We start from the raw sequence: 24,616 nt of genomic DNA, 5'->3' as shown, positions 1-24,616 counted from the left end.
AGCTTGTGAGCTAGACTCAAGCTGGGTATGATCTGTTTTGTTGTTTTTCTGTATTGTTTTGTTGCTTATACAAATATATATGAAATATGTTTCAGCATACGTTAGTGCATCCCTGACCACTAGCCATGCACAGTCACAGACAGTGAGGATCTCCACACCGACCTCACTCACACTCCGTGTTCAGACCTTAGTCATCTCTCTGTAAAGGATATGGGCAATATTACTATTACATGCATCCTTTTTATTGATATTGAGGTGTGTAGGTGTGATTAAATTGATGGTTGTAGGTGGAACTGTGTAGTAAGAAGCTGGAGCGGGCAGAGCAGTTGATTGGTGGGCTGGGAGGCGAAAGGAGCCGCTGGAGCGAGACTGCACTGAACCTGGGCGAGCTCTACAGCAACCTGACTGGCGACGTCCTCATCTCAGCTGCCATAGTAGCCTATCTGGGAGCTTTCACCTCCAGTTATAGACAGGTGCGTACACGTGCACAAGCAACAAACACACATACACGCACACACACGTGTCACATAGGCTATCTGTTGTCTGCTGTCATGGCCTGCCTGGGGCTTGCAGCTTTAGTTATAGACAGACACACACATGCGCACACACGCGCACACACACACACACACACACACACACACACACACACACACACACACACACACATTTGATTACCCATTTGATTGCTTTAGCTAGTTGAATGCAGCTCTTTAAATGTAGATAGTGATTAAAATGAGAGAGGGTCAGAAATAAATGAGTGGGAACCTCCACATGAACATAATTCCAATCACTGCGGATACCCCCCCACCCACCCACCCACACACACACACACACACACACACACACACACACACACACACACACACACACACATACATGAACATACAGGGTGCATCAGATCATCGGATCTGAATATTATGCCACAGAATTATGGAGTTATTTTGGTTAAATAATAAAAAATTTAATTGATAGGTTAAGGTTAAGACACAGATCCAAACAACTGTGATAATTTTAGCCAAAGTTCAATAATAAAAACAAAATCTAAATTTATTTATATAGCGCTTTTTACAACAGATGTTGTCACAAAGCAGCTTTACAAATGTCTAACTCCAAGTCTCCAATGAGTAAGCCAAGGGTGACAGTGGCAAGAAAAAACTCCCTAGAAACCTTGAGAGGAACCAAGATTCAAATGGGGGGCCCATCCTCCTCTGGCCAACAACAGGAACCACAAAAATAACAATTTTAAGAGAAAAATAAATAACTAATAATAAAATTAAAAAATAATCAGTTAATATCTAGTCTAAATTTCTAGAGGTCCTAGTCTTGTTTCTAGGTGTGCATATGTCCGAAACCCATCCCATAAGAGAACGTCCATTAAGGGCAACAGAGAGTAGTTGTCTGGGGTGGAGGAGTGGTGGGCTACAGCAGGGGACATCAGGGGGAAGTGGGAGTGCTCTTCTGGATGGCTGTCAAGATCAACTTCTTTTGTGTAATGGTGAGCGTGTACCTCACCATTTTCTTTCTTTTTTTTTTTTTTTTGCTGCATTTGCCTACTGCTATCTCTCAAAATTTGTGTGAGAGAAGAACCCTGAGGTCCCAAGTAAAACACTTCTCAGCTCATATTCAAAGAAAGTCCTAACTGGGAAGTCTTTTTACATCAAATAGGACCGATGCATAAACATAATACTTCAGATGTTTTGATAAGAGGTTCATAAATCTAAAACTACATAAACATAATAGTACAGTTGTTTTGAACTGTGGTTCTGATTTGCTATGAATCAACTGAGGGAATGAACTATATGTACATAAAGGCACCCAGGCCATGGACATCTTATGCAACCAGACCTCTCAGCTTATACACACAGGCCTCTCAGCTGATACACACGGACCTCTTAGTTTATACACACAGGCCTCGCAGCTGACTTATGGTATGTAGGAACAGAGAGAACCTGGACCTATCTTAAATATGGTCAATGCAAAACATTTTGCATTTTACATTTTCAAGTGAAAGATAGAAACTTTTCCCATGGGAGTGCACAAAGTGCATGTAATTTTATATTATCACAGGGACATTTGGTCCCTGCAAATGGATAAATAGATGGCCACACATGCAACCATGCATGTACATACGCACACAGACACACATGTGCACACACACAAAAACTTTTTTTTTTTTAAACCCACCACAAACACATTCGGATATTTGTCAAGCAGCGCATTAGGAGTGAGTGACACCTCACTGTCTGGTTCTCTATTTCATTTCCGTCTCTGTTCTTTGTTTGACAGGCAGCATGGCCCTGCATTCTGAAATATTTCACCTAATCATTCCTCATGAGCCGCACGCAGTGCCATATTAAAATGCCTTTTCAGTCTCTCCTTTATTATTGGCATACATGCCTATCAGCAATCCTTCATGAAATATGAATCAACTCAGGGAATATATTTGCAGCCATGCTGGGAGATAATGTTGTGAACTTGGTGCAATGGCTGGCAGGAGACACCAGCACTTTAACTACATCATTTTCTCCACTGAGAAAGCAATATCTTTTCCTGCAGAGGGTCCTTGTGTGAAAATCATTGCGAAGACACAGAGAAAGTGGTTTGTAATGGATTTGTGTGAATACAAAACCATTATTGTATAAAACAAAAATAAGGCCGCACAAATGTTGTAGTTGTGTAAGTGATGTAGTGAAGTCACAACCCAAGCACGTGTTGACAGGAATTTCATTGGCTACCTTACTGGACGACAGCGAACTTCTTCAGTTGTCATAGTTCATGGAGGAACTTCATTCAAACGTAGGACAGTTAGTTATGATGTACTTTTGCTGTCTCTACTTAATCAAAGCCTTTGCCAGGAGAGGTTAAAGTAAGTGTGCACTTGTAAGTAGCAGTTAAAGTTGCGCACATTAATCACGCCTGGGTTTCATTCATGGATAGTCATGTTAGTATGTGCTACTTTTAATCACTAGCTAGGAACACATCCCTGTTATTATCCCATATAAAATATCTGTGTGTGTGTGTGTGTGTGTGTGTGTGTGTGTGTGTGTGTGTGTGTGTGTGTGTGTGTGAGACTGCAGAGTGCTACAGACGATTGGATTGAGTTGTGTAAGGCCACACAGATCCCCTGCTCCAAGAACATGTCCCTAATGCAGTCTCTGGGAGAGCCTGTGAAGATCCGGAGCTGGACCATCGCTGGCCTGCCCTCAGACAGCTTCTCCATTGATAATGGCATCATCATCTCGTAAGATATAGAGATTCAGCCTCTTTGAACTGTGCTTTATGGTGGCATCATTGAACTGTGGTTTATGGAATATCAGTGGGTTGGGCCCAAATAGCACTTGAAACTTGATTAGATTTTTAAATTATGTACATTATGTACATGCATTGGACATAAAAGATGTACATATAAAGAAAATATATTGCATGGCACTGTTTAAAGAAGAGTGAGGTTATAAAATGACTGAATGTTTAGATATATAAATAAATAAGTTTAAGGGCTTAAAAAACAGAAGGACTCGAAGAAATCAAATGGTGAAAAGCAAATTAGTTGGAATAGTGTGAAGCTACAGTCCAGTGCAGATGCTTTGGATTAAGACTGAATTAGGATCTGTGGGATTAGGAGCAGGCTGCAGTATGGACAAAAATGGATGAAAAGCAGGGAATGGCCTATTAACACAGGCAGGCCAAGCTGGCATAGCTCAAGATTTAGTAACTCTTGGCTCTTAACATCTTAGTCACTCTCAGGGTTTGTTTTCCATACTTTTAACTTGAAGGGGATCTTAGAACGGATCATTTGATCATAAAAACAGAAAGATGGCTTTGTGTGTCTTTGAGTACTTTGAGGGTGCCTCCGTGCCTCAAAATACTTTAATACTGAAAAACATGCACAGCACTACTATCAAATTCCTTGCTCAGAAATGCTTCTTTGGTGTGTATAATGATATAATTTTTATCTTCTCTGCCACAGGAGCAAAGCGAAAAGGCTTCCGTGTCCTGTTTATTTTTAACACGAGAAAAGCAGAGCCACATACTAGTAGCAGTAGTCAGAACGGCGTGGCAATATTTAAACCAAGTTGACCATATGGGATGAGCTTTAGGGCAACATGCAGTTCTGTGGGGAATACTCACTTCGCTTGGTTACTCATGGCTTACCATGGCAAAGGCAGAGGCTTTCTACTCAAATTCTTTGTTCATCATAAATATACCTTTTTTTCCTGGTTCTTGTACTTTCTGGGCATGACTTCATAAATTATTACTCTTACGGTTAGAATGGGGGCAAACATGTTGTCATTAGAGGCAGGGCATTTACTGGGGACGGCCGAAGTTCTCTGGCAAACCAGTTTCGGTTCACTACGCAACGTTTGACAGGGCAGTACTTGGTGGTGGATAGAGCTTCTGTGATGACAGTTGATAATGTACAGCTCTTTCTGGAAATACATTATATTGAAAAGTTAATATGATATCGGTGAGGAAAGATGCTTTGAAGGAGTTTTTGAGTAAAAACATGGTTACTGAGAAGTTACTGGCGCGTAACATTTATTAGAACAATGTAATAATAGTGAATTATATCCCAAGAATAGACACAATATTGCTGCAATAAAAAGTGCTCTCCATGTCCTTTTTAAAGTAAAGTTTATGTGAAGGACATACTGGCGTTCCTCACCTCCTCCACAGAAATGCACGGAGATGGCCACTGATGATCGACCCTCAGGGCCAGGCCAACAAGTGGGTGAAAAGAATGGAGAAGTCCAACAGCTTGCACATCATCAAGCTCAGTGACGGGGACTTCGTGCGAACGCTTGAGAACTGCATTCAGTTTGGTACTCCAGGTGATTCGCTGCTTTAGTTCATACATACATATACATCCGACTACTATTGGAGGATATGTCATTCCTTCTATTCCGTTTGTATTCCATTTGAAGAATTTATCTTAATGAGCTGCAATGTTTGTGATTTACAGCATGTCTGTATAACAAGACAGCATATGGTTGTGCCCAGTTAACATTCTTTGCTATCTTCTCAACTGGAACATTGTTTTGTTTTTGCTCACACGGCTTTTAATGAAGTCCTAGGCAGATTTTCCTCTTTGTTACAATGTCAGATAAACTGATCTGTCTGCCCCAGGTGCAATACCACTCCCTCTCTTTAGGGGTCTCCCTTCACTAGGAAACTTAAACCAAGATCAAAGCGTGAGCAGGAACCGCTGAGTGATACCTGTTGAGAGACGCCGACACACACATCCTGTCCTAAAGGCAACGCGTCTCGTTCATGTCCTGAAGGCACGCTGTCTTGAAACACCTGCTCCAGCTCATTCCGCGTGCCTGGCACCGCTCACGTGGGCGTGTGGCCCAGTAAAAAAACAAAGCTTTGGGGTGGTGGGCAGTGTTTCTCCTCCCTTTTCCTGGGAGGAAAGACAGTAAGGAGAGGGGCGTGGCAGACCTGGTGGGGCCACTTCACACCCAGCACCTGACTGGTCGGAGTCCGCCTTCACTGTGTTAGCTGAAAAGACGAGGGCTGGTTTTCCACTCCCCACGTGAGCAGCATGGATTTGCCCAAGACCCCTCGGAGGAAAAAGTTGTTATTATGAGTCCTGGCTTCTTGCCTCAGTTATTCATGACTAGGGCTCCTTCACTCCACAAACTTGAGTATGGGAGAGAGAAAGAGAGAGAGAACGATAGAGTGATAGAGTATCCCAAACAGCTTTAATAAATTCTGCTGCTGATTTTTTTTTTCTTTCTTTTATTCAACACACTTTAAACATGGACAGCAGTACTGGCACATTGTAGCATCTCGGTATCGTAATGTATGATGGCAGCAATGTATCGTTACAGGCTTTCTGTGCTTTCCCGTGCTGTTCCTTTTCTTGCAGTGTTGCTTGAGAATGTTGGGGAGGAGCTGGACCCCATTCTTGAGCCCTTGCTGCTGAAGCAGACTTTTAAACAGGGCGGAAGTGTATGCATCCGCCTGGGGGACAACACCCTAGAGTACGCACCAGATTTCCGCTTCTACATCACCACCAAACTGCGCAACCCACACTATCTACCAGAGACCTCAGTCAAAGTGGGTCTTTACGATACACACCCATGCACTCACCCACCCCCACCCACACATTTGTTTTTATACTTCTCATGATGTGGAGTTATACATATTTTGGTTATATATTTTGTATATTTAATAGGGTTGTTTTCTAAGCATAGCCCTATTGCATAAATTGCATATATATTTTGTATATTTAATAGTTTTTTTTTCTAAGCATAACCCTAAACCATAAATTCAAGCTTAACCTCAGAAACCAAAAGATGTTCTTGCTTTTTCAGTTTGATTTTTTAATTTTTGCCTCAGAAATGTATAAATAAGTAACACACCCATTGAAAAGCATAGTTCAGTACAGCCTGTTCTCATTCAAATACCCATAAATACAAACACACACACACACAGATGTGGTGCTCCCGCTGTTATCACACATCCGCTCTGACCACATTCACATAGCTGTAGTTTAATCTAGAGATGAAAGGCAGGCAACTTTGAAGAAGAACATAGAATTAGACAAAAAGCCACAGTAGTACTGCAGAATCACTTAAAGCTGAGATACCGGCTCCTTTGCCTTCTTCCAGATAAAAGAGAAAATATTTCTATCAGAGATTATCATTGGGTCTATCTCGCTCTGGTTCTCTTATTGCATTCAAAGCCGCAAAAGTTTGTGTTGTGTGAAGTTTCTTGTTTGGTGCCCTAATGTCTATAGTTGGTATCCTTGTTGCATAAGTGTGTATCATCTGAGCTCTGAACGGAGCCCCATTTAGAGGATGGCTAAGAGACTGCGCTGTAGGCTTAACCGCAAAATGCTTCATTCGCACTAACGATGTGATGAGAGTGAAGACGTGTTAGGAATTAGCTGCTGTTCTGATGTTATGACCATGCTGATCTAGATCAACTTATTGCTGGATTTTCAAGTCTGAGACAGCAATGAACAGCTGCAGGTGACAGATGTGTTTGTGTGTGTGTGTGTGTGTGTGTGTTTGTGTGTGTGTGTGTGTGTGTGTGTGTGTGTGTGTGTGTGTGTGTACCCCTAATTATTCTATTTCTTCCCAGTAAACACATGCAAAGCTTAAGCAAAGTTGTTTCTTGCAGTGGGCCGATCTATAGAACATCAGACACAGTCATGCAGGCATTCCTCTGTTTCAGAAAAAAAGATAAAATATTTTTTGACTCTTCATTTGGACATCTGGAATCTTATGAAATGATGTTTTTATTAATCTTTTTGTGGATATCAGCCAGATATGATGTATTAAGTGGAAGCGTTATGGGCTTTCATAGGAGCTGCACTTTGCTTACATATCTGTGCTGTATAGTCCGGTCATTTGAATGAGCTTTTGTGGCACTCATTCATGGTCACATTCTTTCTTCAGCAGGACGTTCAGGTAATAATCACACTCAATTAATGAAGCATTTCATCAACTTCTGTGTGCAGGCCATGTATGCTGCTTGGCTATGACAGAGGCCTGCCTGGCATGCTAAACTTAATCAGTTGCGCTCCATTTCAAGGTCTTGCTGCCACAATAGCAACAGCATGTGTTTGGATCGACTGTCAAAGTGGGCAAGTGAAAAAAAAGAGACTGTCAGAGAATGACACGTAAAATCTAAGTGACATTTCTGAAACCCAGCAGTCACCCCTGATCATTGTTCGTGGTGTTAGGAGATGGAGATGACAGCCTCAAGCTTCAGTGATCCAGTTTAATACACTGTGTGAGGTTGGCTTTTTTCACGTGGCAGCCTTGTGTTCTTGTCATGAGAACACGAGAAGAAAATCTGTGTCTGCAGTACAGGAATGATGAATAGGTCAGGAATCAGGAGAGTCTGTAGTAAAGAACTGCCTTTGACTGACAGATGTTCCCCACGGTGTACTTGTTAAATATTAGGAGTTATTTGAAAAGACATTTTGACCAGCAAACTGACTGTGCGTCTGTTCTTTACTCTGTCTCAGTCCGCATGGCTTCTTGGTCATGTCTGTCAGTTCTGGGGCATGTCTGTCAGTTCCAGCATTTGCTAGAAAGTGTAGTTTATTTGCAGTTTATTTTCCCCGTATCTTCTCATCATTTCTATTTATTAGGTTTCCTGTTACCTATTCTGCCTACAGACAACATAAATTTAAATACAGATTGTGCTTTTGATGTGAGTTTAATAAGAAAACAACCCCACCACCTCCGAGCTATAAAATTTAAAGGCGCTAGCATAATTTAACAGATGCTATTGAAAAAACTGTCACATCCCAGTTGGTTACGGTTTTGGTGTGCATGTTTGGCTCTTTAGGTGACGCTTCTGAACTTCATGATCACTCCGGAGGGGATGCAGGACCAGCTCCTGGGCATTGTGGTGGCCCGTGAGAGGCCGGACCTGGAGGAGGAGAAGCAGGCACTCATCCTGCAGGGAGCAGAGAACAAACGGTACCACTAGACAAGTTCTGCTCATCATGAGGTCTATTTGTAAACATGCACCGGCCATCCAGATTCTGGAGTATTTGGTACTGATCCTTGTTCAAATGCTCCCACAAATCAGTGTTTTAGAGCAGGTCGGTGGAGGCTTTAGAACCGACTTCGTGCTGTCAACTCAGCATTGTGAGGTGATGTGGAATCAGCTGTGTGGGTTGCAGGGTGATATAAACCTCATGAAAGTCTGATGATAATCCAATGAAAGCAGCCACAACTGTATAATGACATAGCTAGAGAGATATTAGGGATTAATGTGCAGCTCTTTTAGTGGGTGTAGAGGGACCGTGGTGGCTGAGAGTATGTCCCAATCATCGCCCATATCCCATCCCTCGTCCCACAGGCAGCTGCAGGAGATTGAGGACAAGATCCTGGAGGTCCTCTCCTCATCCAAGGGAAACATCCTGGAGGATGAGACGGCCGTGCAGATCCTCTCCTCCTCAAAAGTGCTGGCCAACGAAATCTCGGAGAAGCAGGCCGTTGCTGAGGTGACAGAGCGCAAGATCGATGAGACGCGCATGGGATACACGCCTGTTGCTGTCCACTCGGCCATCCTGTTTTTCTCCATCGCTGACCTGGCCAACATCGAGCCCATGTACCAGTATTCCCTTAGCTGGTTCATCAACCTCTTCATCCTCTCCATCGACAACTCAGACAAGAGTGATGTACTGGAGCAGAGGTAGGAGCCTGTGTCACCGCCAGTCTTCATATACCCTCTGCGTGGTGTTAGATTAATGTGCGCATGTGTAGGATAGTTGAGGGCTTAGTAGTTTCCTTGTATTGTAACTGCTGACAGGGATAAGTGGCCCGATATGTCTATGTCCTCTCTTGGTGTATATATGGGTAGGAGGGAGCACATTTTAGTGACAGTCCTGTCAGACTGTTGTTATGTAACACAGCACAGGGAACAAGCACTGTGCTGCATTGAGACTTTGCTTAGACTAAACTGGATAAGAAACCAAAATAAATAAAGCAGTGCCTATAATAATCACCAAAATCTGTGTGTTATATCAGTGTCTAAAGGAATCACAATCATCTGTGTGTTGAATCAGTGTCTAAAAGAACCATCACCACCATCTGTGTGTTGAATCAGTGTCTAAAAGAACCATCACCATCATCTGTGTGTTGAATCAGTGGTTGGACACCAGATGCATCTTCCCTATAACACCAAATAAGCGACAGGAACATTGGCCCTTATGTTCTTTCATGGCTGCATGGTGCAGCTGTAGTATGATCAGAGGGAAAACTTCCCCTCTGTTCCACTGTAAAAGTTTTTAAAGAGTTCAGGTGAAGACATTCCTGCCATGACCAGACACCTATCACCCCAGCACTGTCTTAAATGGTCAGCATTGCTGTCAGAGCTCGCGGTGAAGCCTCAGTGCTGAGCTGCTGAAACTTCAGTCCAAGGCCAGATGTCTGGGCAAGCAGAACATTCAAATAACACTGAAGGTTGATGCATCAAATAAAAAAAACATCACACAGAAGTGGCATACTTCAAGAAAGTCAAGAAAACTAACAGACTATAGTAGCTGTGATGATGTAACAAACTCTAGTATCTGTGGTAAAGTAACAGACTGTAGTAGTTGTGTTAAAGGTACAGACTGTGATAGCTGTGGTAAAGAAACAGAGACTGAAATAGCTGTGGTTAAGTAACACAGACTGTAGTAGCTGTGGTAAAGTAACTGCCTTTGTCTCCAAATCCCATTTTTTAAAACTAACCCCAATTAGTTAATCCAGGACAGCCATGGTGTCTATTCCCAAAAGTGAAAAAAAAAAAATTTAAAAATATGCTGTTTGTTCTCATGATTTTTTTACATGCTTACTAAAAGGGCACATTGTTGATTTTAGTCTGAAAGAAAATCACTTTCCTCCAGATTTCTTGTAGGTACATTGGCAAAATAGCTACCAGACTATAATCTTGACTTGACTTTGCTGTTCAAATTCTTAAAAATTATAGTAATTATTGCGTTACTGCCATTCTATTTGTAAAATCCCAAAGATGAGTCACTTTACTGAAGACATGACCAATTTAGACTCATAAGATATATATTTTTGAAGGTGTTCCACTAAGATGATGGTGGACAGTATTTACTGCAGGGGAGATGGTTTACTTAAGTCAATTATTTAACACAGAAAGACTATGTGAAAAAAGCATATTGCTTCTATCATTTGACAAACAACAGAAGTATGATTATTTGTCCAAGAAGCTGCTATTGTCATTTTACTTTGCTCTGTCATTTTCCAAAGACCTTTTATTGGTTGTTCATGCATTACTTATTCCTCCTGTGTTCATTCCTTCCCTGTTTTGGTGGGCAGACTGCAGATTCTGAGGGACCACTTCACCTACTCGCTGTATGTGAATGTCTGCCGATCACTCTTCGAGAAAGACAAGCTTCTCTTCTCCTTTAGCCTCAATGTCAATCTGCTCAAACATGACAAGCTCGTGAGTGACTCTGAGCTGCCTCTGCACATGCATACACACACACACACGCAAACACACACACACACACACACACACACACACACACACACACACACACACACACACACACACACACACACACACACAGGCATACACATGTATACAAATGTACAGGCATACACATACACAGGCATACACACACATACACAGGCATACAGATATACAGGCATACACGTGTACAGATATACAGGCATACACACACACAGACATACACATACACATGTATACAGATATACAGGCATACATACATGCAGATATACAGATATACACAGGCATATGCAGTCATACAGATTTAGTAATACAAGTTTACAATAATAACAGTTTTAGCGCTAACTTCGTGTGAGTCTGTTCTTCCATAATGTTGAATTATGGTAACATTTTACAGATATTATGTTTGTTTTTTATGCTAACAAAATGAATCATCTAAACATAATCTCAAATCAAATATTACAAATATTTAGGCATAGACCTCATGATTGTAACTCATCACTAAAGCTCATTACAGATTGTAAATAAGCTTTTCTAAACTCTCACTATCTCAGGATCACGGCACTGCAGTGTTTAGTGTTTCCTCTGTACTGACACAAGGCTCAACTCGTGTACAGCTTTGTAATTATCTAATGAGCTGAATAGTGCGCATTAAGTCAGGGAAACCACTAACCGCCTTCCGGACCTGTAGTCTTGTACATTGTCCTAGTTGGAGCGATTGAAATCTAATTTGTTTGTGGGTTGTGTTTTTTTTTTTTTTTTTTTTTTATTATTATTATTATTATTTTTTAATTTCCACAAGCATTGTGGAAAAAAAACGACAAAGGCTGATTAAAGTGTTCAAACCTATGCTCATAAAATGTTGCTTAGCATTGTAAACCACAGCAACCTCATTAAATCTGGATTGTAATGTTTACACTCAGTAAGGAATGATTGTAATAATGTATTACTACACTGAGTGGCAGTGGCTCTTATAATTTGATCGTGATTTTTTCCCCATTCTTTTTTTTGCAGATTGATGAAAGAGAGTGGTGTTTCCTGCTGACGGGCGGTGTAGGCTTGGATAACTCTCACTCCAACCCCTGTAATTGGCTTCCCACTAAGGCCTGGGATGAGATCTGTCGTCTGGATGAGTTGGAGAGCTTCAGGGGCCTGCGCAGGGATCTGGGCTGCCTCAAAGACGGCTGGAAAGATGTCTACGACAGCAAGGTGCCTTCCCTCGCCCCACCCGCTCTCAGGTTCAGTGGGCAGAAAGCATCCGTGTAGAGAAGTGATCACCTTAGCATCTTTACTCAACCTGGTGATCAAACAGCTACTGTAGTCCTTAAAACACTGAGATGAGCGTAGTTGTTCACCTGTGTTTCACAGGATCCACACCACACATGCTTCCCTGGGGAGTGGCAGGACAAACTGGGGCAGTTTCAGAGAATGCTGGTGATTCGCTGCCTGAGACCAGACAAGGTGAAACAAATCATGTCTCTCGTTATCTTTTGCTAGTTACATGTACATGGAAATGTACATTCATATTTTCCTACCTAATTAATTCCTGCATGTTACTTTTATATTTACACTCCTTGCTCCCGTAATTGGAATGGATCTGTAGCCCCCAAAATAATGTCATTGTATTGATCATCATTTTAAGTAAAAGGGAAATAATATTACAGATTTGTTGTTAACTTTGTGTATTTATGTAATTTTAAAGTATTTAGATTATATTGAATTAAGCTGTTTGTCAAAGAAAAAACATTTTTCGTATGTTTAACAAAATTTACTCTGAATCTTAATTTTGAATCTTGACCTGGATTAGCTTTTCTAGGATATAAAATCGGTTGTATATCATCACAGATGGAAGGCAAGGTCCAAGTCTGGATACCAATGCAATCCCAGTTTATTTATAGACAGAAATCAATACTTACATACAAACAAAATAGCCACAAAAACTGAAAGTAGTACAGGGGTGATCCAAACACAAATGCGGAGCAAACATATGAAGCATACCTTAAGCAAGACAAATAGCCAACGACCAAGACACATGAACAAGCGGTTGAAATACATAGACAAATGATCAGAAACACGAAACATATGAGTATGTTAAAGGGCAGGGAATGACACAACACAACAACATCTCTTTAACCATGGTGTGGAGTTGGATATATCTAGTCTAATTATTCTATATTACCTATGGTGCAGAGATGAGGATAATTAGTCTACGTTTTTGTATTTTAAGCATGGTTAGGATATGTATTCTAGTTTGTTTTAACTATGGTGCAGGGATAGGGATGTCTAATATGGACGGATGTTGGTGAGGTTTGAGTGTAGAGAAGAGCGTTAAAAACAAACAGGAGTCTTCTGCCCTTTCTACACCTGTGTTTACATGTACATACACACACACACACACACACACACACACACACACACACACACACACACACACACACACACACATATATATATATATATATATATATATATATATATATATATATATATATATATATATGTGTGTGTGTGTGTGTGTGTGTGTGTGTTGTTGTTTTTTTTGTTGTTGCGTGTTTATATCCATTGCATTTTAATGCCATAATCGGTGTCTTATTGTTCTATAGTGTTTTTAATGTTACACACTGATTTATAATTTACACCTAGATTGTTAATGATGTAATAATCTTGAAACCACCATTTCATGAAAAAATGCAGTTGCTTTTTGTGGTTATCCCTGACACTAACATCTAGTTAGCTCAGTTAGTTATTCTGTTGGAAAAGTGTTCTGAACGACTCTGATGGAAACACACTAAAGTTCATCAGTGTACTGTGTTGGATCAGTAATTTTAACTTGAATATGAATTTACTTTACCTCAAAATATAATATGTTAACATTATTCATCTTGCCTCATCTTTCTCTGTAGGAAGCTAATGTTAGCCAGCTAAGATAGACAAGCTTTCAATGGGATTTTTTTTATCTTTTATTTATTTTATCTGATTTTATTTATAGATACTTTATTTTCTTGCTACATAAGCAAAATCAAAATGATCAAAGACATTCATTATTTGTTAATACCTGGGCATTTAACAAAACAATACAAAAATACATCAGTATAAAGATCAACTCTTACAGATGAAAAATTAGCATTGGTGATTATATTGAAAATGATATAGCACTATGAGACACTTCATTTTACGTGAAAAGAATTTCTACATAAACAGAACAAACAGAGCAGTATTCCTCTATAAGCCTGTCCAGTTCAGATTTCACACAACTCTGGAATGGCACTTCTATTACAGCAACGTGTGAGTATTAATGCTGCATCTTAAGTAGACTTCAGGTCAAAGACACCACACAGATCTATCCCTCAGACATCTAACTCAATATAGTGACATTCACTTAACGAAGCTATTTTCTGCACAGTGAAAGAATCAGCTAGATTTAAACATCCTCACCCAGCACAGTTTAAATGATAACAGCCCCAGTGAAGGTAGGCCCAGTGACATACACTATTTTCCCTGCTGCACACACATTTTCTACCTTAGGCCAGAGCTTCTTTCTCCTCTCATGATCTTAGCAGCCATCCACACCGTATCCCTGCAGACACATGAGGTGAACTGTAAGATGATTGCTCTGGGTCTTGTGCCGCCTTATTGTTGGCCAAGGTGATGCACAGTAGTGTCTAAAGTGTTGACAAGCTTGTCCTCCATGTCCAGTAAGACATTTTGGCAAATTCCCAAAACCTCCATGCAAGCATTGTCTTGTGCAGATTCTGGAACAGGGACTCCGATTTCATAGCCCATCTTCTAGAGTAGGATTCCAAATTGCCTACTCTCCTCTGCATGACATTGATAGGGTGTTTTGTCTTCCTGTGCTCTGCTCAAGACTAGTAACTTGTGTCATAACAGCTTTGAGGCCTGCAAAAACAGCTTCAATCTTGTCATTTAGGCCAGAGGTTTCTCTTTCAGTTGCATTGAATCTTTCATTAATAAGCTTGGTCATATTGACCTTCTGAGATGATATGTATCACCAACATGCATGGTGAAGAGCCCAAGTGATTTTTTTTTCTTTGTAGGAGGGCATTTGCTTGGTGTCAGTGTTGGAAACTCTTTTCTAAAGTGAAGTGTCAGTGGATTGAGCCGTGCATGGCTCTGAAAGCAAAAAGATGCATGTCTTTGTACATTTGTACTTTGTAAAATAAGTGTTGAAGAGCCCCCCTGCACCAGTTTAGAGTCTGCTAACTAGCTACATAACAAGGTCAAAATAGTCAGGTCTCTAGATAACATGTTCTTTAATGTGCCTGATCAATACCGAGAAACTATTGAGAACAGATGGTACAAGCAGGCTGTTTCACAACTTTTATTATTGAAGGACCTTAAATCTAAATGTGTGTGTATATGAGTAACCATTTTGTAAGAATAAAAATAGAAGAAAAATTGATGATGGGAGATTTGGACCACTGCGCAAAGTGTTCTCAGGCACATCCTAAAGATTCTCAATGGGGTTCAAGTCTGGACTCTGTGGTAAAATGATGTCTCATGCTCCCTGAACCACTCTTTCACAATTTGAACCCAATGAATCCTGACATTGTCATCTTGGAATATGCCCGTGCCATCAGGGAAGAAAAAAAATCCATTGATGAAATAACCTGTTCGTTCAGTATATTCAGGTAGTCAGCTGACCTCATTCTTTGGGCACATAACGTTGCTGAACCTAGACCTGACCAACTGCAGCAACCCCAGATCATAGCACTGCCCCCACAGGCTTGTACGGTAGGCACTAGGCATGATGGGTGCATCACTTCAGCCACCTCTCTTCTTACCCTGATACGTCCATCACTCTGGAACAGGGTAAATCTGGACTCATCAGACCACATGACCTTCTTCCATTGCTCCAGAGTCCATATCTTTATGCTTCCTAGCAAATTGAAGCCGTTTTTGCCGGTTATCCTCACTGACAAGTGGTTTTCTTAAGGCTACACAGCTGTTTAGTCCCAATCCCTTAAGTTCCCTTCGCATTGTGTGTGTGGAAATGCTCTTACTTTCACTATTAAACATATCCCTGAGTTCTACTGTTGTTTTTCTGTGATTTGATTTCACCAGACGTTTAAGTGATCGCCGATCACAATTTTTTTCTGACCACATTCCTTCCTCGAAGATGATGTTTCCCCGCTGTCCTTCCACTTTTTAATAATGCATTGTACAGTTCTTAACCCGATTTTAGTAGTTTCAGCAATCTCCTTAGATTTCTATGCTTGATGCATGCCAATAATTTGATCCTTCTGAAACAGATTAACATCTTTTCCATGACCACAGGATGTGTCTTTCGACATGGTTGTTTAACAAATGAGAAGCTACCCACTGCATCCGTTAGGGTTAAATAACTTGTTGCCAGTTGAAACATAATCACCCATGCAGTAATTGTCCAATGGGAGGCTCTTACCTATTTGCTTAGTTAAATCCAGGTGGTGACTTTTTTTTTGACCAGGCAGTGTAGCAGAGAACTTGTAGAAAGGAGGATTACCACTCTGTAATGTCTCCTGCGTTTGTCAGACACTAGAGACACCCTCGAACGAGTCCAAAATGAACGATAGCGAATGGAGCTAAACAGCTCAAACCTAAAAATTAAAATAGCTTCTAACCACTTTTGGAAATTAGAAATATGTATTACACTAAAAATATCAAATAACACTTACCTGTATATATTATGTAGTAGGCCACTGGCCTTTCTGCCACATCATCAGCTCATGAACCTGACAGCGCCCAGTAACAGAAATGCTACCGTATTACAAAAGCTGTAGATAAAAGAAATGTACAAGTTTTATTTGCTGTTTTTTGTGTAGTACGTACATCTACTATAGTATAACAAACATATTGACAGTTTCGGCACCAAAGGTGAGCCCAAAAGTAACGGTCACAGAATGTTAATGTGAGTCAAATCAGAATAAATGAAGCTTGTGCTCAAGAAAAAAAAAAAGCATTGCAGTATTTCATTCAGTAAACATGGATGTAGGTGTAGAGCTAGGCATTATTAAAGTTATGATATAACACATCTGAAGTTGTAAAGCATCGCTTAAATGCCTTACTTGAATGTGATGTGATTGTACCACTTATCTAACTTGATTACTGTTGATGTTCCAGATAGTTTATGCAACAAAATTCACATATATTTATTTCTAGTGTTGTTTTACTTCTGTCTGTTGTCTTCCTTACAGGTACCCTATTTATTGTTCTATATGGAACTGACTATGTGGTGATTAGTGAATGAGTAAACAGTAGATCAATTCAGACAGAGCCAATTTAAAAACATTTTAGCACTAGCTATACCAATATGGAAGATCAGTCACTACCGGATGCATCACTTTTCCCTGATAGTTTGTTATTTCCTTATCCTTTTAGTTCTGTATCATTGATCGTTGGTTCTACAGGCCTTAATGTTCTTCAATGCTTAATGTTCTACAGTGGTTAAAGAGGTTACATGTTCAACAGACACCCCCCTCCCCGCCCTTTCCTCCCTCAGGTCATACCCATGGTGCAGGAGTTTGTGTCAGGCAGCCTGGGTGTTCAGTTTATCGAAGTCCCCCCCTTTAACTTGGGTAAAGCTTTCGGGGACAGTCACTGCTGCGCCCCCCTCATCTTCATCCTCTCACCAGGGTCTGACCCCATGGCAGCACTACTCAAGTTTGGTGATGAACAGGTAGATGACTGAGTTCACTTTGTGTCATTCTGTGTACAGCAAGCTTACTTTTCTAACATCCCTGTATGTTCTGCCTTTTCCCCCCATCATATGTGGTAAGCCAAACAGTTTCACAAAGATGTAGGGAATGTCCCTATGGGTCTCTATTTGTCACCACACTGGGCCCTAAATGTCAATCTCTTTTAGTTTAGACTATATTGGTTTCTACAATAACCCAATATACTCTTTGCTCTTAAGAACCAGATGAGTACCTCGTGGATCTATAGTGAGACAGGCATCAAAAAAAGTGCTGTGATATGCATGAGGTACTATGAGCTATTATTATTGCTGTTTACAACCCTGAAACCACTGGGGTGTCACCAAGTCATCACCCTTTAAAATCCTATTAAAAATTCACAGCAGAACTTTAAAGTTAAAGCAAACTAAGTTAAGACATAGTTCTCTGGCAAAGGGGATTTTTTTTGCATAATTGATCTAGGATTGGAAGTCTCTAGCCAAGACGAACTGCAGCATGTAAGCACCCTGTTTTGAGCTCACATTATACAGTGTAATCTCTAGCAGTGAATGCATTTTGTGTTTTCCAACTGAGATTAATTCATTAAGATTGCTCAGGCATTAAACTTTATTTCCAGTGTGCAAAGTTAGACCAAATAAAAACCCAAATTTATATTAGTTTTAGCTGGATGGCTGTGACTCTAGTGTTCAATTTAGACATCTGTGAAACACTCACATTCCATCACTGTTGCAAGACCCCTGTTTGCTAATGCCATCTTATTTCGTTGGTGCTACCAGGGATTCTCAGGAAACAAGCTGACCTCACTGTCCCTGGGTCAAGGCCAGGGTCCCATCGCTATGAACATGATTGAGACAGGTGTGAAGGAGGGCACCTGGGTGGTCCTGCAGAACTGCCACCTGGCCACATCCTGGATGGCCACTTTGGAACGAGTATGTGAGGTACTGCTGGGGGGAGTGGACACACTGAAACATGTGTGTGAGGTACTGCTGGTGGGTAGTGTCCATGCAGAAGTGAAGGAGGGCACCTGGGTGGTCCTGCAGAACTGCCACCTGGCCACATCCTGGATGACCACTTTGGAACGAGTATGTGAGGTACTGCTGGGGGGAGTGGCCACACTGGAATGAGTGTGTAGGATACTGCTGGGGGCAGGTGTCATTTAGGGCAGGAGTCAGAGTCATCACCAAGGGTGAACTGAGAGCTGTTTTATTCAGTGGGAACTAGTGGTGACTGATGGTTATGGCACTTGGAGGGAAGAAATAGTTACAGTCTGAGTTAAACTGAACTGCTTGTCCGGTGTGGATCTGTGTTAGCTTTTTGTAAATGGTTGTTTTATGTTATTCATGTATTGTTTGGCAACAAATAAAAAATTAGCAAACCATGTGAAACTTCTTTCCAATCTAAATTCTGTCCAGGAACTTAATCCGGACACCACTCACCCAGACTTTCGTCTGTGGCTCACCAGTTACCCCTCACCCAGCTTCCCCGTGGCTGTCCTGCAAAACGGTGTCAAAATGACTAACGAGGCCCCCAAGGGCCTACGCTCCAACATCATTGGCTCCCTCTACATGGACCCCATCTCCGACCCTGAGTTCTTCAACAGTAGCTCCAAACCAGTAAGTGTGGAACCACTGAATGCATTGGAACTGTGGGATTTTTGGTAGCAGTAAAGAGGATCCCTTCACAGAAAGATCATGACAGACGATTCAGAAAGACTGAAAGGCTGTGGTGGTACAGACAGATGGACAGATTTTCACTAACAGTAGCAGGAATCATGTATATTTTTTCCTTCCCCGTGTGTCTGCTGATGTGGTACTTTGAGTATGAGTGTCTTCTACCCTTGTTTGTTTCAGGGTGTCTTTAAGAAGCTGCTGTATGGCCTTTGCTTCTTCCATGCCCTGATCCAGGAGCGGAGGAAGTTTGGCCCTTTGGGCTGGAACATCCCCTATGAGTTCAACGAGACCGACCTGCGCATCTCTGTCCAACAGCTACACATGTTCCTCGACCAGTATGACGTGAGGACACTCTTACGTTGTAAAAATGAACCAAATGAACCTATAACCTAAGTGTTTACAATTCTTTGCAGTAGCTTATCACACACCAACAGTGCTCCTCCTTTCATACATACATCAATACCTGGTTGTTGAACCACTCATTACATGTGCTCTTAAAACAGCTCCTCCATGTCAGACTTCATTTTCACACTCCCCACGGCTGCTTTCAAAAACCCCTGTAAAGGGGGCAGGGGAGCACCCTTGACATTTTCCGAGCTCTAGAGGCCCTCTCTGTCCTCTTCTGGCTCTCCTTTCAAAACGAGCACTCTGCATAAGCTGATCAAGAACTCCCCAAAAAACCTGCTGACATTTCCTTTGCAGCAGAGTGCGGCATTCACGACATTAGCAAGGAAAATTTCAGCAGGAAATGTCATGATCGCAACCTCCCCGGCTCCACCTTCTCATATCTGCCCCCCACGCCAAAATTGTCACCTACTATGACCGGACATAATGAAAAGGGCCTTTCATGTGCAATAGCAGTGGACACTGCATGGATAGGTGGTTGTTTTTTTCTGTTCTAATCCATAAACACAACAGAGATAGGTGAGCACTGAAGCACAGCCTATGTTTAAGATGGCAGTGTTAGACGCTGACAAAAAGGTTTTATTTTAATTTTAGTAACTGTGCTGAATTAAAATTTTTTGTTTTATTTATTTATTTATTTATTTTTTAACATATATACCATTTATCAGACCTTCTTGTTTAGAGCGACTTACACGGGTGTTTTGTTGACTCCATGGAAGTAATCCTTGTGCTAGTACAATTAGCCAGACTCTTAAGGCAACCATCAGGCTAGAATGCTGTCAGAATACACATGAGGGTGATGCCTAGTGTAAATAGTCATAGCCTAAAAGTTTTGTCACCTCTGTTTAACTAAGTAAGTGCATTGAAAACACAATGAGCTGTTCTGGAGGCTTGAAATAATTATATTTTAAAAAACCAGCTCTGAGCTTCTAAATACATTAAGAGGATATACGGTCTACTAGTAATGACAAGTACATTTCAGAGCTTCCTTTGAAATTAAATTATTACTATACAGAGTTTGAGAATCACATCCTCCCTGGCAATTTGTACAGGTTTGGTAACAGCTAAATGTATAACTAGATCAGTTAGAACAAACAAATTTTATTTGAGTAATATTACATTAACATAAACCATAAAGTCTTTTTTTGTTATGTGACAGTTTATTTTTTAAAAGCTTTAGGGCCCTAAGAAGAGTCCATTTGGAAATCCAGAGTTCACCACCGTAGATGTCCTTTAAATGAGGGTCCATCTGTATCAAACCCTTGATTCTCTAAGCCACTGGTTGCAGGAGGTGCCCTTTGACGCACTCCACTACATGACGGGAGAGTGTAACTACGGAGGTCGAGTTACAGACGACTGGGACCGCAGGACCCTACACACCATCCTCTCCATCTTCTACACAGCCTCCGTCCTTGAAGATCCCCACTACAAGTTTGACCCCAGTGGCATTTACTACTCACCACCGGAAGGGGCTGTAAGATAACATGCACACACACATACATGCATACACACATATAATATTCATGCATGGTGCCTTGCAAAATGAATACACAAATACAGTCAATCACGTGTGCCAGGAATTTTAAACATTGATCAAATTTTAGATAATACTGTATAAAATTCTGTGCACATGCTAATGCGTTTTCTTTTCTTTTTAATTTAATCGTGACTTCATTTGCATGTAAGGGCACTGAAAACCTCCTTACTGCACTGTAATGGTATTTCAATCACATTTCTAAGGTATGTTGTTCACTAAACAGAACAACAACACTTAAGTTTTACTTGGCCCATGTTTTTTTTTTTTTTTTCTTGAAAGTTCTGAAAATCATTATGAGCTCTAAGTTCAATAACTATGCATAGTGGGATGCCGCCAATGCCTCGATCTAATTTATTTGCGTGCCCATGTATAATCTATGCTCAATTTTATTTGCCATTTTCCCCCGGAATCTTTTATTCATGAGCATTCATTTGCATAGTCATTATTATAAATGTCAGCAATCTCATGGGTAGTGTGTTTTAAGTGCACGTCATTATTTAGTGTCTGGGTTTTCTGGACTTGCATCAAAGATATGGCTCCTTTCCCTTTGCAGTATAGCAGCTACATTGAATACACCAAGTCTCTGCCCCTGTACCCCTCGCCGGACATCTTTGGCATGAATGCCAATGCAGACATCACCAAGGACCAGGTGGAGACGCAGCTCCTGTTCGACAGCATCCTGCTCACGCAGGTGCGGGCTTCCCTTGGAGTCATGACGGTTCGGTGAAGGCTCTCTGTGTCTGCATGCTTTAAAACTCAGATTAAGTGTGGTAGCCTAACACAATGAGGAGAGCAGCTTGGTGTTGGATACCACTGTAAAACAATATAACACAATGCTGCTCTCAATTGTGCCTAGCCTTTCTACCAACTCAGTATGAATCACAAGGAAATCAAAAGTGTAACATTTGGCTGCTTCTTAAATTAAATGTAACATTTGACTGCTTCCTGAATCAAACATATAACATTTGAGTTCTGGTTTCTTAGCTTGAAGACTTGCCAGTCATATTTCAGTTATTTCTTGTTTTGCCAGAAGGGCAGCTGGCCTGTTGCCCAGGGCAACTACGTTGGCTTGATGATATGCTCTCACACAACTCATGATGCTCTGTGGCTTGCCAGGCTGATGGGTGTAATTGAACGAGAGCTGAAAGTTGGTTAAAAGATTCTTAGCCAAAATAGCACCCGTGGTTCAGAAATTAACATGTCTGTGTAACATATTTTGATTCTATTAGCTTGAGTTACTTCTTCAAGCTTGGGGAAAGCTCATTTGGTACAACAGTATTCATAAAAAAAAAAAAATTGTTTTGTAATTTTTTTTTCTTTACAACTGCTACAATTCAGTAAGTGTTTTTCTTTATATCATACTGTAATTAGTACATGTTCATTCTTGTCTTCGCTTTTATATCCTAGGGAGAGTTAACTGTAAGTGCAGGGCCCGTCCGAAGTAAGTGGAAACTGTTAAAATTGATGGAAATGTCAGAATTTTCAGTTTTCAGAGAAAGCAGGCTGTATACATCAGGGTGTTTAAAATCACTTTCTGGGGCAATTCTGGAAATTCAGGGTGTGTTTTAAAGTCATGGAGGGAGCCAGGAACTCAAACACGTCTGCTGGTGTCAGTGTAAGATCTTCCCCAAATGCATAATTATTTTAAGCCTTTTCAGCACTTTCAGGTATAATATTCCAAAAAAGTGTTAGATATTTAAAATGCTCATTAATTAAGTTGTCAACAATAAATGTAACTTATGGCTATAAAGTCAATATAATCTCACAGCCTTTTACCTTCTTGCGATTGTGCCCATTACCACTGCATCATAACGCCTGCCCTTCACCCTCATCTTCCCCCTCCCAGTCTCGCATGTCCGGCGGAGATGCCAAGTCTACTGATGACTTGGTGTGCGAGGTGGCAGCCGACATTCTGAGCAAACTGCCGGCCAGCTTCGACACGGAGGCAGCTGCCCGCCGCTTCCCCACCAGCTACAGCCAGAGCATGAACACGGTGCTAGTACAGGAGATGGGCCGCTTCAACGGGCTGCTGTACACCGTCCGCCACTCCTGTGGCAGCATCCAGAGGGCCATCAAGGTCAGAGTCTCTGCGTGCATTCGCACCGCTGCTGGGGAGGCCAGCTGAGCAAATTAGAGGGCTCTCCACCTGCTCAGTGGGTTCTGCAAGTTATCAAGCCTGGGCAGACACGCTCTGACGTGAGATCCCAGCTTTATGTTAAGGCGCCCAGCTGTGATAAAGTTGCAGTGTGACTACCAGTAATTTCTCACTTGGTAGGCATCTGACCACAGCGATCCAGTAAGCATGTAATGTACTTCCGTCAACCGTGCTAAATCCACATGATCTATTTGCAGTTCAAATGGATTTATTCCCATTTGCGAAAATAAATCATGGTTGGATCTGTTTGAGGTTAGGAATTCATTTAAGATGTTTTTGCATTCCCCATCCCCTCTTTTTTTTAACCTCTTTTAAAGGAAAGGTTTACAAAGATGTTAATCCAACTGCCACCAGTCCCAACAGCCTAAACCAGCACAAACTTATTCACGCGTGTTATTACTAACATGTGCTTTCTTGTTTGGAGAATTCCACAGATGTGGCCCCACTTTACCTAATGCCACTCCTGTTAAGTAAATGTATTCTTTACATATGAGGGACTGCCTCAGAAAGGTTCCATCTGTCAGTTCAAAACAAAGGAGCTCCATCCAGCTGCAGGGCTGTTCTCTGTTTCTCTTGCTGCTCTGCACCCATGCTGGGCCCACTCCCATAAAAAAAAGGTGAACCTGCTGTTTGACTGACAGCGCTGATCCTGGTTAACATGCTCCTCCTCTCCTACCCGCCAAGATCTGATCACAAACACAGGCTTTCATTTAAACACTGTGGACTCTAATCCCATAATCTAACCCTAATATAATCCCTTAATCTCCCATCACTCCCATGTTGGCTCCTGCCCCGAAGCCCCTCTCTTTTCCACCTCTTGTTTCATGGTTTTCTGTCTCTCCTTTTAAGTCTTTATACCCTGCTTTTGCATTAGTCCTCTCCTCCATTATCAGTTTCTCTTATGTGCTTGTTAACAGCAGCTCCTCTGGAGAAGATAAAGCAGGTATCATTTTTTAATCTTGACTGACTGCAGACAGCCAGACAATATAAATTTCAGAATAGAGAGATAGTGTGCTAAGGTGGACATTTTTGGTAGTGTTTAATGTGCTATTATTTCAAGATATTTTCAAGTATTCTTATGCATTTGGTAGTTTTTATGCATTTTTTACAAAGCATTGTGGAATCCAAACTGTATAGATCACAGCAGGAATACAGAAGCAAAAAACAACAGTTGTGTCTCAAAGGAAAATTAAATCACATCTTA

General features: G+C 41.2%; 1 protein-coding gene across 4 annotated transcripts in view; it reads left to right on the top strand.

The window, feature by feature from the left end:
• dnah7 (dynein, axonemal, heavy chain 7) overlaps window positions 1-24,616 on the top strand; it is an 81,232-nt gene that overhangs the window by 49,752 nt on the left and 6,864 nt on the right. For 2 of the 4 annotated variants that reach the window (XM_081720520.1, XM_081720519.1), the window contains exons 46-61: window positions 288-473; window positions 3,078-3,241; window positions 4,675-4,829; window positions 5,870-6,060; window positions 8,308-8,441; window positions 8,827-9,162; window positions 10,800-10,926; window positions 11,968-12,162; window positions 12,322-12,414; window positions 17,453-17,629; window positions 18,422-18,736; window positions 19,058-19,258; window positions 19,496-19,657; window positions 21,009-21,194; window positions 21,811-21,948; window positions 23,104-23,334. In XM_081720520.1, the coding sequence (XP_081576646.1) occupies window positions 288-473; window positions 3,078-3,241; window positions 4,675-4,829; window positions 5,870-6,060; window positions 8,308-8,441; window positions 8,827-9,162; window positions 10,800-10,926; window positions 11,968-12,162; window positions 12,322-12,414; window positions 17,453-17,629; window positions 18,422-18,736; window positions 19,058-19,258; window positions 19,496-19,657; window positions 21,009-21,194; window positions 21,811-21,948; window positions 23,104-23,334 (2,991 nt within the window). Of the gene's footprint in view, window positions 1-287; window positions 474-3,077; window positions 3,242-4,674; window positions 4,830-5,869; window positions 6,061-8,307; window positions 8,442-8,826; window positions 9,163-10,799; window positions 10,927-11,967; window positions 12,163-12,321; window positions 12,415-17,452; window positions 17,630-18,421; window positions 18,737-19,057; window positions 19,259-19,495; window positions 19,658-21,008; window positions 21,195-21,810; window positions 21,949-23,103; window positions 23,335-24,616 lie in introns of those variants that run through there. The other 2 variants (XR_014125232.1, XM_027010040.3) reach the window with 2 other exon arrangements.

This window comes from Electrophorus electricus, chromosome 9 (assembly GCF_041902795.1).
Source record: "Electrophorus electricus isolate QZ-2024a chromosome 9, ASM4190279v1, whole genome shotgun sequence".
Lineage (NCBI taxonomy): Eukaryota > Metazoa > Chordata > Actinopteri > Gymnotiformes > Gymnotidae > Electrophorus > Electrophorus electricus.
This window is presented reverse-complemented; position numbering and strand designations above follow the sequence as displayed.